Source organism: Xiphophorus maculatus, chromosome 2 (genome assembly GCF_002775205.1).
Source record: "Xiphophorus maculatus strain JP 163 A chromosome 2, X_maculatus-5.0-male, whole genome shotgun sequence".
Taxonomy (NCBI): domain Eukaryota; kingdom Metazoa; phylum Chordata; class Actinopteri; order Cyprinodontiformes; family Poeciliidae; genus Xiphophorus; species Xiphophorus maculatus.
In genome coordinates this window covers 9738010-9752184 of record NC_036444.1, presented here as the reverse complement: position 1 = coordinate 9752184, position 14175 = coordinate 9738010, and the positions used below count along the sequence as shown (strand labels likewise).

General features: G+C 38.0%; 3 protein-coding genes across 3 annotated transcripts; 1 reads left to right on the top strand and 2 right to left on the bottom strand.

Annotated features, from left to right (window-relative positions):
- Positions 1–1114: 1114 nt before the first annotated feature.
- On the bottom strand, positions 1115–5735 carry LOC102228530. The gene is made up of 12 exons (XM_005798222.3): positions 5427–5735; positions 4231–4836; positions 3993–4052; positions 3844–3896; positions 3613–3757; positions 2670–3022; positions 2348–2576; positions 2148–2265; positions 1835–1946; positions 1642–1753; positions 1385–1497; positions 1115–1289 (listed from the first exon to the last, which is right to left on the bottom strand). The coding sequence occupies exons 2-12, from the start codon at positions 4825–4827 to the stop codon at positions 1220–1222; spliced, it is 1962 nt and encodes a 653-aa protein (XP_005798279.2). The 5' UTR covers positions 4828–4836; positions 5427–5735; the 3' UTR covers positions 1115–1219.
- A 2229-nt stretch (positions 5736–7964) lies between these two features.
- LOC111610757 lies at positions 7965–10982 on the bottom strand. The gene is made up of 5 exons (XM_023345541.1): positions 10669–10982; positions 10104–10288; positions 9720–9830; positions 9395–9536; positions 7965–9297 (listed from the first exon to the last, which is right to left on the bottom strand). Exons 1-5 carry the CDS (start codon positions 10781–10783, stop codon positions 8948–8950), a joined length of 903 nt encoding a protein of 300 aa, XP_023201309.1. The 5' UTR covers positions 10784–10982; the 3' UTR covers positions 7965–8947.
- Positions 10983–12290: 1308 nt separating this feature from the next.
- On the top strand, positions 12291–13364 carry LOC102220847 (cholesterol 25-hydroxylase-like protein 1, member 2). Its single transcript, XM_005798282.2, has one exon. It carries the CDS (start codon positions 12363–12365, stop codon positions 13197–13199), a length of 837 nt encoding a protein of 278 aa, XP_005798339.2. The 5' UTR covers positions 12291–12362; the 3' UTR covers positions 13200–13364.
- Positions 13365–14175: the final 811 nt, after the last annotated feature.

Here is a 14175-nt window from a genome sequence, read left to right as displayed (position 1 = left end):
AAAAAAAAATATTTCAGGTGTAATTTCATTATACCATATCTTTCACTTCTATATTATTATGAAGTATGCCTTCTCGTACTTTACTGGGTACTTTACTCACTGAGTAACTTCACTGAATGAAGAACACATTTCTACCAAAATTGCAGTTTAGGTCAAAGTGGGACATCTTGTTTGTACACAAGCTTTGTTCTACTATATTCTGCTGAGCTTGTGCCATTTGGAGGTCATGTGAACACCACACAATAAACTGGAAGCACTTTACACTGTTTTAACATGCAGGTACGGGACCTGCTGTTATGTATTAGTGAGATAAGTTTTATACAGACAAAAGAGCATTCTTTTGCCGAGAATTTATTTTGTAATTATTTATTATTATTATTTAATTGTTATGATCAGTTACTCAGTACTTAACCTTTTTCTGAAATACTTTTATTACTTTGAGTAAAATATGCTGAAGTAGTGTGACTCTTACTGGAGTATGATTTTTGGCTACTCTACCCAACTCTAGATATGACCAACCCTGTGCACACAAATGCTGCTTATTTTCATAATTCATCTGCTTTGAGTATATTCTTTTAGATATTATGCACCCACCCAAACCCCCACCCCCTCCAACAAAATGCAAACTAGAAATATAAACTGTCTAAAGCAACAAAAGTAGGGAGGTTGAATTCACAACCCTAACTTTAAAATATTTTACCAATATACGTACATCACCTCAGTTTCTACTTCAGTAAGTCGGATTGTATTTGTTTCCATCTATTAAATAACTTAAGCTGCTTAACACAATGTAAAATACAAAAAAAAATAAATCTGTACATTGTATTTCCTACCAAGTCAGCAAAATCTTTTTCATAAAAGTCCATAATCATGGCTCGAGGCAACTTTGTTTCCAAAGATGGTTTAAAGGGGTGAATCTTGCTGTTAAAATCTGCCAAGATTTCAATTTCTTTTTTAAACAAGTGGGTTGTAATCTCACTAGTTATAGATTAAAGACTCTCTTATCAGTGGACCCGGATGGTAAGCTTGGCCTTACAGTTGTGATTCCATCACAGATGTAGAATGTTTCTCTGGATGAAGTTTTAAAATACATTTAAAAAAAACACACACGGAATAATCAATAGAACGTGATTTATTTTGAGAAGAGATCAAAATAGTTAAAATTGTTATGGTTTATGAATTATGCCATTCATTCATAACAATAGCAAAAAGCTCTTCTTTACTTCTTCTCGCTGGCCGCCTTCTTTGAAACCGTTTTGTTGGTGCTGGTGTATTTTTGTCGATCATTTCTACAGAGAGAAGAGAGCAAATCTTTTAGGCGCCATCATCCATCCTGGTACTGAACTTTACCAAAGATGTCAGCTTATGGCATGTGGAATTGTACCTGCTCATTTTGACTTTATTTCTACATCCCAGCCCTCCCTCCCAGTGGCTGGTGTGCGTGCCTCTTGTCATCATGCTCCCACAGCTGATGCAAGGCTTACCGTTACCGTATGGCTGCAACGTCAAACAGAAAAAACTACATTAAAAGACAGCAAATCTTCAAAACAAAAAGCTATGATTATTGTTTCATCTTTAAATCTGCTAGTTTAACAAGGGAAATAGTTTTAAGCGCTAACTGAGTGAAAATGTATCCTCCACCTGCTCTTTGGCACAAAATCCACAGATCATCCTGGTGGCGAGTTCCATGGGATGGTCCTGATTCTCGTCATGACACACATTACAGGCATAAGCCCGACCACAGCAGGGAAACCTTGCAATATGAGGGGAGATTGTTTCCCAGGGCTGCGACATTTATAGCAACATTAAATAAGGGTCACTATAGGGACGATACCTGAGCCAGCGATGGCTCTGCTTGAAATGTTTACACGTTCCTTTATCCGGCAGCGGCTTCCCCTTCTGGACTGCCGGATCTCTTATTGATTTGTAGCCGTCAGCACTCGGACCTGCAGGGAAGAATAATTAGGTGCAACGGAAGTTAATGGTCTGAAAATGTACTAATGCTAATACTTCAGGTTTTTCCACACGCTGAGCAGCTTTTTGAACAATATTATGTAAGTTTGGTTGGAAATCCAACTGGGGCAGCCTTCTTGTTGTAAGATTATAAACCTTTTGCTGATCCATGTAAAAGCAAAGTGGGCTCTGACCTGTTTTGCTGGAGGAACGAGGCTGAATGTACTGGAACCTTGTGCTCTCAGCCAGGATGCTGAGTTTGCTGTGGCAGTTCTCACAGTTGAACTCCTTTGTTTGTCCATAGAAAACATTCTAATAAAAAAAAAGAGAAAACAAGTCAAGTACATTATATGTACTCCGCCCTTCTTTGATGGCCTTTTCTTATGTTCATCACCTCCACCGGGATCTCCTGAGAGCAGCTGAGGCATCCTACAGTTAGGTCGCAGTCCTGAAGTACAAGGTCAGAGGCGGTGGCGTTTTGAAGGTCCAGGTATCCCAGGACGTCACTGTAATGGTGGATCATGCAGGGCCTGAATGCGGCATTTATATCCGCATTACACTTTTCACACTGAGCTGAGCAGGCTGTCCTTCCAGTAAGAGTCAGATCTGCAGTCACCTTACACCTGAAGCCAGCAAAAAGCAGCAAAGGGTCAGGTTTAACTCTCAGAATCAGATCAAAAGAAAAGAAATAATTTTTTTGTGTTCTGATAAATTACCTATTACACTGCAGACAAACAGTAATCTGTTGGGCAATAATGGTGGCAGTGTTTTCCCCCAGACTGAGGCCCTGCAGCTTGACTTCGGTGCCCCTGCGGGGATCGCTGATTTTGATGTTCTCCACCAGATGGCTCGCATCTTCCTCCTGCAGCTGACCTTCATCACTCTGTATAGGATTCTGGTGCTCTTCTTCCTCGGATTCCACATCTTCTGTCTTTTCAGTCGAGGTACGGACGCCCTCATCAGCGGCGACACCAGAAGCAGGGTCAGAGGTTTCAGTCACAGAAATCTGGAGTTCCTGGTATGTTATAAACTGCAGGCCGGCTTTTTCTAAATCAACGTCTTTCTTAAGCTAGAACAAAGGCAAAACAACAAGGGTTGATGAATTGTATCTTCATCGAGTGCTGTAGTAAACGCTTCAAGGAGAATTACAAGGAAGGAAAGGAGAGCTGACCCTCTATCATGGCAGTCAGATTTCCTCCAAATACAACCTTTTCATCATTTTTTTAATCTATAAAAATGTTGCAGGCAATAAGTGGATGTCTGACAGTTCTGCAAATTTAGAGACTGAAAATATTTTCCAATCTCTTTTGCAAGTCACATATGCACAGTTAGACTGTGCATATTCAATCCTAAATATTCTTTTATCTAAATAATCCAAGGTTCAATTAATGGGATATGAGGACTAATTTCTAGTATTTTTAAAAACAATTGTACGATTCCCACATTTATAATGACCAATTTTCATCTATCTCTGTAGAGGTCAGGCTTGAAATAAAAACACTTGTAAAAACCACAAACTATTAGATCAGTTAAAAAAAAGAAGTAAAACAAATTGAAGAATTTTTCTTCTTTCCATGTTTAATTGCCCTTTTTCACACGTATCCAGACCTCACAAATAATTATTTTGATTAATTTTTACTGAATTTTCCCTTGCCTCACCTGTCTGGCTCCTTCGGTGAACAGTCTCTCCAAGCTCCGATCCAGCCAGCGAAGAAACGGACGAAACAGCAGCTCCACCTTTCCCAGTAGCTGATTGGTAGCATGCTTAGCCTGAAGCCACTCCAAAGACACTTGCTGCACATGCCTGTACAGCCAAACATGTACAGAAATGCATGTAATATTACAGGCAACACTTAACTGTATGTGTTAAAAAATATATATATCATCTACTTTGCCATGACTGAAGGTAAGTTCTGGTCCAATGGGATCTCTAATGTAAAAATCTGTGAAACATAAAGATCAAGAGGTGTTTATTGCATGTCAAGCCGTTAACATGATATTGTGTTAAGTTTTCTTAGAGGTAAAACTGGGTTCTTTACCTCAAGGGGGTAGTTGTCTGGGAAGCTAACCATGATGTCAACTTCTTTGAGATCAAAAGGCTGTAATAACACAAAAATAAATGATCAAATCACTTGTTTCTACAGGCTGGATTTAGATCCAGTACCACGACCCATGTTTGTTCATTCACAATAATAAAATGTACCTGGATAAACTATAAAAATAACTATATAACTAAACTATAAAAATCATGTTTTTAATGAACAACAAGAATGTTACCCAGTCTGGATCAGTGGCCTCTACAGACGCCCTGTAGTATGTCAGTTTGCCGTCACTTCTCTCCTGAATAATCAGTTGATCTTTGGGGAAACGCTTCTTCAGCTGCTTGATCTCTGTGTCTCGCAGCTGCTTGGCCATGTCCTCAGTCATTTCGCACAGCTTCACCTCCTGCAGGCCACCGGGATGGGGCACCGGAGGATGGCCGGGTGTGGATTCACTCTGAATAGCAGCAGCAGACGGATCGTCCAATGGAGGTAACTGTGGCGGGTGCCAGAAGCGACATCTGTCCTCCATGGTGCAATGTCCAGAGAGAAAGTAGCGACAAGGGCGGCGGGCAGAACCTGGGGCAAACTTTGGGTTGTGGGTAAGTGGCGAACTGTCTCCCTTAAGTTGACCACAGCCCTGAGAGTTTGAGGGATTAAAATCAAGCTGGCTGGGTGACTCATGATCTTTTCCATCTTCTCTTACATGCAGAAATCTACACCTCTTGCCAAAATGGCAGTGTCGTCCTTGGGAGAAGTAGCGGCACAGCTGCTGTGTTTGTGGAAATGACTCAGCTTTTTCCTCATCAACTTTCACTTCTCCCTCATTCTCCATTGTTGAAACCTGAGGGAAAGTACACAATTTCTATTTCACAGATAATTGTCACGTAGTAGTTTCTCTAGTGAAGCAACAGCAAGAATTAGCCATTTTAACCCAAAGCAATGCTCTCAGAGAAAACATTGTGTCAACACTCCTTTTATTAAATTAAAAATGTATTTATATCAAATATTTTTTCCACTTGAACAATGATGGAAATTCTTAGACAGACTAAAAACATGCTTTTTAAAAATAGAAATATGCAAACGAATAACAGGTTAAAACCGAAGAAAATCAAATAAGTAAAATATCAAAACAGTTCATTTCTTTTTTCCCCTCTATATTTAGTGTACAACCTAAATATTTAGTATACACTATATATATTGTAAACTATATATTTAGTGTACAACCGTTTTATTTCACATGGTTACGATATGGAGCAATTAAATATATGTTTCTTTGTTATTTTTAATCTAGAAGATAAAATGATTGCCAGATCACCTAATTTTAGCATTAGCATAAACTAAAATAACTTCGTTCACTCACGGTTGTTGGACAAGTGTTGTTTCAGTGAGTTAATTCACGAAAATGTAGTTTTTGTGGAAATGTAGCCTTACCTCAAATCCACTTAGATTCAATGAAATACTTTTTCGGGAGTAAGATAAGCTCAGCAGTATTTTAGAGCTTCAGGATAAAGGTGGACTTTAGCAACTGTCAGCTGACGACACAGTTAACTCTACGTAAATACGCCCTTTCTTCTTCTTTAGCGATTGGCTGGCACTCCCCTTGTAGAAGTACTTTCTTTGGTTCTTGCCGCTTCCGTGACTTTTCACCTGCAGTTCAACACATTAAACACCTTTCATCAAGTGTAAATGATTATCTTCTACTGTGGGTGCCAAGAAGAATCGTCTTTACTTGTGTTGTAACCTGAGACTCTATCGCCACCTAGTGTCCTGGAAGATGAGCACATGACATTTTCTAAACTGTCAGATTCTCAATCCACATGTGTTGCTGTCTCACGTAAACTTCTTTTTCTGCACTTAATTTTTTTTTTAAAGGAAGTAGTTTAACTTCATCCTCCTGCAGTTTTTTTCATGGCGAACCCTCATAAACATTTGGATTCTGAAACTTATTTTTTATCTTTGAAAAAGTAACGTTTTACTTATTGATGAACCCACTAAGGAGTCTGATGTCATCCTACTATAATTAAAACAGCTGCATTTACTTGTGGATTTAATATTAGCAGCATTTAATAGCTGCTTTTTCAGTTTATATCATTACCAGATTAGTAATTTAAATTTTAGTTTGTTGAGCAAAATAGGGCAAAGCAGCGTCTCACTACCTAATCCTACACTTCATCACTCCCTTAAAAGATTTGTTTTAATTATTATATTTTGGCCGATACCTGATACTTGACCATGTATGTGTAAATGTGTCCATGACGTGGACACCGAATAGAGCTGTGGATCTCTGATGCATCTCCAGAAATCCCATTGGTCTTTTGACTGATCTTTTGACTCTTCTGGGGTGTCGGATTAGGTGGCTCACTTGATCTTCAGATGTGGAATACTCCTCATTTTAATGGATGAATGGATAATGAAGTAATAAGGTTAAATCTAAAATAATACATTACATTTTTTTTGATTAATATGTACAAAAAAAACTTCTGGTTTAGTGAGTGAAAAACCACTAAAACAAATTGAAGCTCATGACTGTCATGTAAAAAATGTGAAAAGGTTCTAGGGGAATGAATAATTTTGCTCAATGTCTATAGTGACCAGATGGGTGTTTTTTCTTGTTTCCTTTTTTTAATGTTGTGCTAGACTAGATTGAAAGCCAACTGGGGCAGCTTTGTTAAAGGTCTTTGCTGATTCACCTGGAAACATGGAGAACTGGGCTCTGACCTATTTTGTTTGAAGCATGAGTTGGAATACCCTCAGTTCTTGGAATCCCATAAGTGCTGAGCTTGCAGTGGCAGCGCTTGCAGCTAAACTCATTTTTGTTTGTCTGCAGGTCAGGTCACATGGTCTGAAGACAAGTTGCTGGCTCTGTTGCAGAGTGTTATGGTCTGCCAAAAAAGTAAAAATGCTTTATTTAAAAACAAATTTTCAGCATATATAATTTATATCAAGTTAGTTTGTTTCATTTAACATTTTCCAAAATACAATTCACATTCTCTCTGAGCATTCTATAATAGTGATAGTTTTACTCAGATGAATGATAGGTCTGTATAATACTTTGGTGCCACATAGTGGAATAAGAATATACAGGGGCTGTACATAATCAATATGAAGATACCCCCTGTTTATTAATAAAGCCTAACAGACAGATTCTTAAGCTTTTTTTCTCTATTGCCCTTTGTTATTACCCTCAGAGTAAAATTCCTGCTAAATATGATATATAGCTTGTTAGGTCTGCTGCTGTAGCAACATCCCCAAACAGCACTTCATTCTCCATGCTTCACAGTAGGTGTAATTTGAATCCCTCTGAAATTCTCTATTTGTTTAATGTCAGACATGTTATCTGCTTTCGTCTCCAAATAATTGACACTTCAACTCATCTGTCCAAGGATCATTATTCCAGAAGTCCTGGTCTTCCTCCACATACTTTGTGGCAAATCTCAGTCTGGCTTTATGTTCTTCTTACAGAGCAAATGGTTGATTTTCACACCACACATGGAAATTAACCCTGTGTTGAATTCTCTGTACTAAACATGACAAAAGCTAATAAAATCTAATATATTAAAACATAAATTGCTAAACAAAGCAGTGGTGATTCACACCTTTTTTTTCTCCTAGCCTGGGATTATGAGTAGGGCTTTGAACTGCAAAAAATAAGAAGATAAATCACAGCCCTTCTTGTTCTGATAAGCTTCAGAAAACATAATCACAGTCTGAACAGGCACTAACACTAATCCTTTAAGTTTTTGAGACACTGAGCAGCTTTTTAAACAATATTATGCAAGTTTGGCTGGAAATCCAACTGGGGCTATTACTTAGGATCTTAAACCTCTGCTGAGCTGACTGAAAACAGGTATAAGTGGGTTCTGACCTGCTCTGTTAAAGGATCATTTCATCAATGCATCAAGTTTAAATGAATAAAGAAAAAAACATAATGAAATAAAAACTAATTTATTGACACTATCCAGATGAATAAAATAGATTTTGAAATAAAGTTTCTGTAATAAGAACAACTTGCCTTTTAAAAACAGTAAATGCAAGAATTAAAGCTTATATTCTTAAAATAAATCTTTAAAAGTAAACATATTTATAGTTAAACTGTACAACCTTGCTCAAGATTTTCAAAAAAAAGCTTTCTACAAATTTTACTGGCAAAATTCCAAATTTTCTTTGAGCAGGGATAAATAAAGTGCTAATGTCCATCTCCAGCAGTCATTAAGTGAAAAATAGGGCACACCATTATTTCTGGCAAGGTCACCTTGTTGTTTTCAAGGGAAAGCACTCAGTCGTATAAAGCTGCACAAGGTTTTAAGGGAGATAATCTTTAGATCAATTTCCGCAGTATTGCAAAGACTAATTTTATGTCTGGTGAACCATTTCTGGGCTGGTTTGATCATATGCTTTGTTCATTATATATTATTTTAAAAAGACTAAATGTCAATTTTATTATTATTTTTTTTAAGCATTTTAAAGCAGTGGCATTTTAAAGAGCTCAGAGTTTATCCTTTGGCAAAAAATAATAGTGCTAAATCAGTCACCTGTCTATGGAACAGTTTAGTCTATCAGTAATTACTAATATTTTCAAAATGCACAGTGCTTTTCCTTTAACTATATGGCAATAAAACAATCTAAGATTTTCTCCAGAAATGTAAAAGGACCAAGTTAGCCACTTTGCACAAACCAATATGTTTGTTATTCAAAAGAATCACATTTCTAAGTAACAAAGTTGCAAAATCTTACCCTGCAAACACACCTGTGGTAAGACAAAAACGTAAACCAATCTCACAAAATGTGAGAATTTTGTAGGATGCTCATATGAGGGCATCCTACAGACATTTACAAGTAAATGACATTGGAGTCATTTACTCCCAGTAACAGGAACACCAAACAATCTAAACAAAAGCAAAACAAAAAGCTTTAAAAATCACAGTCAGACTGGAACTGTTAAATTGTGATGTTCAAATGGTGAGTTCCTGGTCACTGGCTGCCTGAGCTCCTAAACAATCACTGTGTGCAGATTCAGGTCCCTTGGGGTCCCCCTGTGACAGAAGGGCTGGAACTTCAGATAAAGCTCTAGAGTTCTTGCCTTGAGAATGAAGAGGCTTTCCCTCCATCTTGCTGTTCTGATGAGCTAAGTCTTTCAGCAGGGTGCTTAAAACTTGTGAAACCTCCTCAAGGCTATGATAGTCCTCAATAGAGTTTAAGCTGTCCAGGAGTTGTTTAGTGAGTTTGACGCATTTCCTTCTCAGATCTGACTTCCTCGCTCGTTTGCATGAGATCATGTCAGATCGTGAGGTCGCATCTCCTTCTTTAAGGACAAGAAAGGGAATCACAATTTATTTATTTTTTTCTAGATAAAACTTTAATCTTTTGTGCAGAATATTATTTTTTTAATGCTTTCTTACCATTTTTCCCATCTGCGTGTCCTGCATGCTCGCTTGAATGTAGGACAGCATAGCGTGTTTCCCAAATGACCGGGTCTCTCTCCAGGGCCACTCTCAGCATTTTTGAAGCTGCCTTCTTACTCCTTTCTGCACTGTCCACCACCTAACATGAGAAAATTAACAAAAGGAGGAAGACAAAGAAGAATTCAGCTAAAAATGTACTTTTTCCACATTTTGAATCGTGTAAACTAGAGAGTCAATGGGTTATCTGGTTTAACTGCCAGATCGTACAACGAAAACCAAAAATAAATAAACCAGAACTTATCTTTTGTTAGACTACACCAACCTTGAACTTAGGGAATGTTGCAATCTTGCTGATTGATATGGCTGCTGGACATCCCACCTTTTTTGTAGATGGGCGACGGGTTTTCTGGCAGCCAAAGCTGTTGTCTTCTAGCTGTGTAATGTGAAGAAATTCTGAACTTAATTCAAAAGCTACCAACCTTTGTACATTGGTAAAGCTTTGTTCTCTTGGGAGACTATTAGGTTGTAACAATAATTATATATATATATATTCTTCTGGATTGAAGTGTATCGAACCATAACTTTAAAACCCACAATAATATTGGCACTATCTGCATCGTTCTAGATATTGTTTCTTCTGATGTGTTCCTCTGATATGTCTCTTGCTTCAATGCATCAATGCTTTTGTGTGCTGGTGTAAACTTACCATCTTTCTAGCTTTTTCTTCAAAATATTTCTTCTTCTGGGCCACAGCAAGATCTTTGCCTTGATGGCAGACAAGCCTTTTAGAGCCCACAAACATGAAAGGGATTCCGGTGAATTCAATCGAAGGCATCCCAGAACCGCCGGCCCACTGCCAGTGGACTCGGTTCACAGGTAAAGGCTGCCAATCTGTGGATCAGCAATCACAATCATACCGTTTACAATGAGCTGCTAATGGGCTTAATTCTTGTGCCTTTTGTGATGTCATCAACCATCCAGACACACACACACGGCATAATATTTTTTTCTGTTCAGTGTGCTTTTTAAAAAACTTTTTCAAAGTGGAAATCTACACTTTTCTACCCAGCTGTGTTTTTATCCTCAATGTACATTGGTTAATAAAAGTAAGCAAACAAATAAACAGACCTTGTTTCTTTAAATATGGCAACTCAAGTATTTTGGCAAGAAAAAAAAAAAAAGAAAAACACTTAGACCTAACGGAAATAATGTTATTCTTGGTAACATTATTTATTTGTCTTATAGGAAGAATACACGTGCCATTTCCATACCTTTGTCATTGTAATGTCGGTCCACAGAGAAAGTGACAAACTTAGCCAGCGACTCCTTCTCCAGTCTTTTGACCAAAGCGTCCACATCTGCAGAGCGTTCAAGTTGGCTCGCCATATTTCATATCTGAGTATTTAACCCGCACAGAAATAAATGCAGAGAAATAAGACCACGACAGATCGCCTCAAAGTGTCCGTGAATAACATGAGAACCAATAACTGTATCCCATCCGTCCCGCTGATCCAATATGACTCCCACCTTGTAATGTAAAAATGGATCCGTGCTGGAACCAAAACAAAGCTGTGGCGTGTTGGGAAAGAATTTGGTCCGGAAGTGTCCGTGACAGGACGAATTAACAGTTTGTCGCCCTCTGCAGCAGGGATGTTCAAGGTTTATTTGGCAGTTTTTAAATCAGTTTTCTGTAGCATGGTATATTCTGCAAGAAGAATTGAACCAAATATCTAAATATAGTTAAACTCTAATTCAGTTTTCCTGACCAGTTAAAAAATAATAAATAAAAAAAGAACACTTCAAAAGTCTTGAGTGCAAAATCTCAACCCATGACTGAGTTTGAGCAATAATTATCTTGCATCATGGTTTTCAGCTCAGTTTTTCTCATCCCATTTTTTTATTCACTTGGCATTCTTTCTTCAATATGTCTAAGAAGAGATTTTAGAATTTTTGGTCTAACAACCCTTAAGGGATTGTTGTTTGTGTGTTTTCTTGTCACAAAACACATCTCTTGCTTGCTTGTAAAGTGTGAACTTCAGGGCTTTGGAAACCTGTTAACTCTGTGTTCCCAAGTTCAGAACGAAAGAAAGTGAGTCAGCATTTAGTTCCTGTGCTCCTTGACTCTGACACAAACTCCCTGAAAAACTGAAATGTGCAGAAAATGTTGACTTTTTAAAATCACAAAACCATTTTTATTTAGTCAGAAATAGTTCTCTGACTAAGAAACTATTTGAAAAATGTGTTATTTTATGTCTTTAATAGCTGTATTTCAATTTCTGCTTCTTTCACGTATTACTTTCATAGAAAGCTTTATGGGTTTATGCAATCAACCGAAGCAGCAGATAACTGTGAAGTAAATATACATTATGTACATATGTACATGCAGATTGTAGCTCTTCTAGGAACTGCACATCACACTAAAAGACCTGTTATTTGTAAAAAGAGAAAAAGAAACACAAAAAACATTGACACCCATGAATTCTTGTACAACTTTGTGCTGGTTTATAACAAAATAACTCTAAAAGATGTTGATTGTTTTGCTTGCACAAGAGCCTGTTTGAAATTGAATCTTTAGACTTTGCATTTTCCAGAAGCACAGTATGAAGGTATTTTCTTTATTGTTAGAAAAAAATCCAGCATATCCTTTAAAAGGTACCTCTCCTTTGCGCCTTGGTTCTTAAATAGTGATACACCACTAAAAGAGATATTAAGAATTTAGTTTTTTGTTTTTTTTCAATTTGAAACAATTCTCCAAAATGAGTACTATATCTTGTGAACAGTGCGCTTTGAGTTACCAGTTAACCAGGGTGCATGAATAATTTGTCAGATCTGTTTGATACTCGATGCCACCCACGCTGAGAGCGGAGCATAGGCAGACACTCGTGGGCTGGAGTGTTCAGCAAAGCTGCTGTGTCTGACTGCAGCATCTTCAGTCATCAAAAAAACTGCCTCCGATTTGTTCCTAATGATGGCTTTTGCAGATAACACCATGGCTATCTGGACAGATTACTTGGGACAAAATTCTCTCCTGGAACCTCTATGGGACACCCTGAGGCTAAACTACCGGGACTATGTGAGATCTCCACTTTTCCCCATTGTGCTAACCGTCTCTTCGTATTTCATCTTCTGCACTCCTTATCTTGTTTGTGACATCATGGGGGATAGATGGCCATGGGTGCAACAGTTCAAGATACAACCTAGCCACCGGCCGACAGCTTCTACATTGCTGCACTGCACCGGTGTCACCTTGTACAACCATGTGTTTCTCGTGCTCCCTGCTTCAGTGGCTCAATGGTTATGGAGACCACCGGTGGACCTCCCGGACCAGGCTCCCAAACTGCTAGAGCTGATTGCTGGGGTGATAGGCAACCTCCTTCTCTTTGACTTCCAGTACTTTATTTGGCACCTGCTCCATCATAGGATCCACTGGCTGTATGTCACCTTTCATGCTATTCACCACAAGTACTCCGCTCCCTTTGCTCTTGCCACCCAGTGTCTGGGTGGCTGGGAGCTGGTCACAGTTGGGTTTTGGACCACTCTAAATCCTGTCATCCTGAAATCTCATCTACTCACCACATGGGCTTTCATGATAATGCACGTGTATGTTTCGGTGGAGGATCACTGTGGCTATGATTTCCCCTGGTCCACATCTCGTCTGATACCGTTTGGCATGTACGGAGGACCCAGCAAGCATGATGTGCACCATCAGAAACCCAATACTAATTTTGCACCTCACTTCAGTCACTGGGACAGAATATTTGGCACACATGCCGACTTCAGCTTCTGTAATGCTATGAAATAGCATGCATTTGACAGCTAGTTGTATTATAGGCTTGTGCTATAGTATGGCTGTGCATGACATTTTTCTTATAAAAACACATAAACAAATGCATGAAGTTAATGAGCTGCTTTATTGAATATGCATCAGGTCTTTTCTTGAGTGTGTTTCAATATCCAGTAAGTATGCTTATGTAACAAACTCCAATAAAAGCATTTCTCACCAGTATGTGTGGTCTAAATTAATCATGAGTCTCAAATTTGTCAAAAGAAATTTAAGATCATTTAAATGCAAGATATCATTTTTTTTTCTACTACCTTGAATACTGCGTACCAACTTCAACAATTATAATAAAAATGATCAGAATAGACAGATTGCTTAACACTATGCTGGTCATTGATATATTTTCCACATTTCTTCATTAGGTTACAAAAACATTAATCTGTGTAACTTATTTGTGAATTATATTATAGACTGACACAAAGTAGTTGTGAAAAGAAACAAAAATAAGACATGCTTTAAAAAAAAACTGAAAAATGTGACATGCATTTGTGGTTAACCTCCCTCAATCAAAATGTCGAACCACTTTTTGCTGTAAATGCACAGGTGTGTCTAACAGCTTTGCTAGACTCAAATGTTTACCCATTCATCTTTGAAAAATAGCTCCGTATCATTTGGATCAGATTGAGACCACTTGTAGACAGTGATTTTCAAGTCTTTCCACAGATTCTCCACTGGATTGATCTCTGGTCTTTGGGCCTCAGGTTCTAATGCATGAGTATGTTTTGATCTAGAGTTGTAGTGCTTAAGGTAATCTTACTCCTCAGTTTCAAGACTTTTCCAGCCTTCACCAGATTTTTTGGATTGCTCGGATTAATCATGATTGTTCTCTAACACGGAATGTATTTGTAGTACCATTAAGCAACAAAAATGTGGCCTCTACAAATGATGTGGCTTTAGGTGAGCATGCCACACTTTTTTAAATATGATTTATACATTA

Coding starts and splice junctions, on each gene's coding strand:
- LOC102228530 (XM_005798222.3), bottom strand. CDS start 4,827: ATGGAGAATGAGGGAGAAGTGAAAGTTGATGAGGAAAAAGCTGAGTCA. Junction 4,053..4,230: donor AGGCCACTGATCCAGACTGG/GTAACATTCTTG, acceptor GTGTTATTACAG/CCTTTTGATCTCAAAGAAGT. Junction 1,498..1,641: donor GATTTTGTGCCAAAGAGCAG/GTGGAGGATACA, acceptor TTGACGTTGCAG/CCATACGGTAACGGTAAGCC.
- LOC111610757 (XM_023345541.1), bottom strand. CDS start 10,783: ATGGCGAGCCAACTTGAACGCTCTGCAGATGTGGACGCTTTGGTCAAA. Junction 10,289..10,668: donor CCGACATTACAATGACAAAG/GTATGGAAATGG, acceptor GCTGATCCACAG/ATTGGCAGCCTTTACCTGTG. Junction 9,298..9,394: donor ACACGCAGATGGGAAAAATG/GTAAGAAAGCAT, acceptor TTGTCCTTAAAG/AAGGAGATGCGACCTCACGA.
- LOC102220847 (XM_005798282.2), top strand. CDS start 12,363: ATGATGGCTTTTGCAGATAACACCATGGCTATCTGGACAGATTACTTG.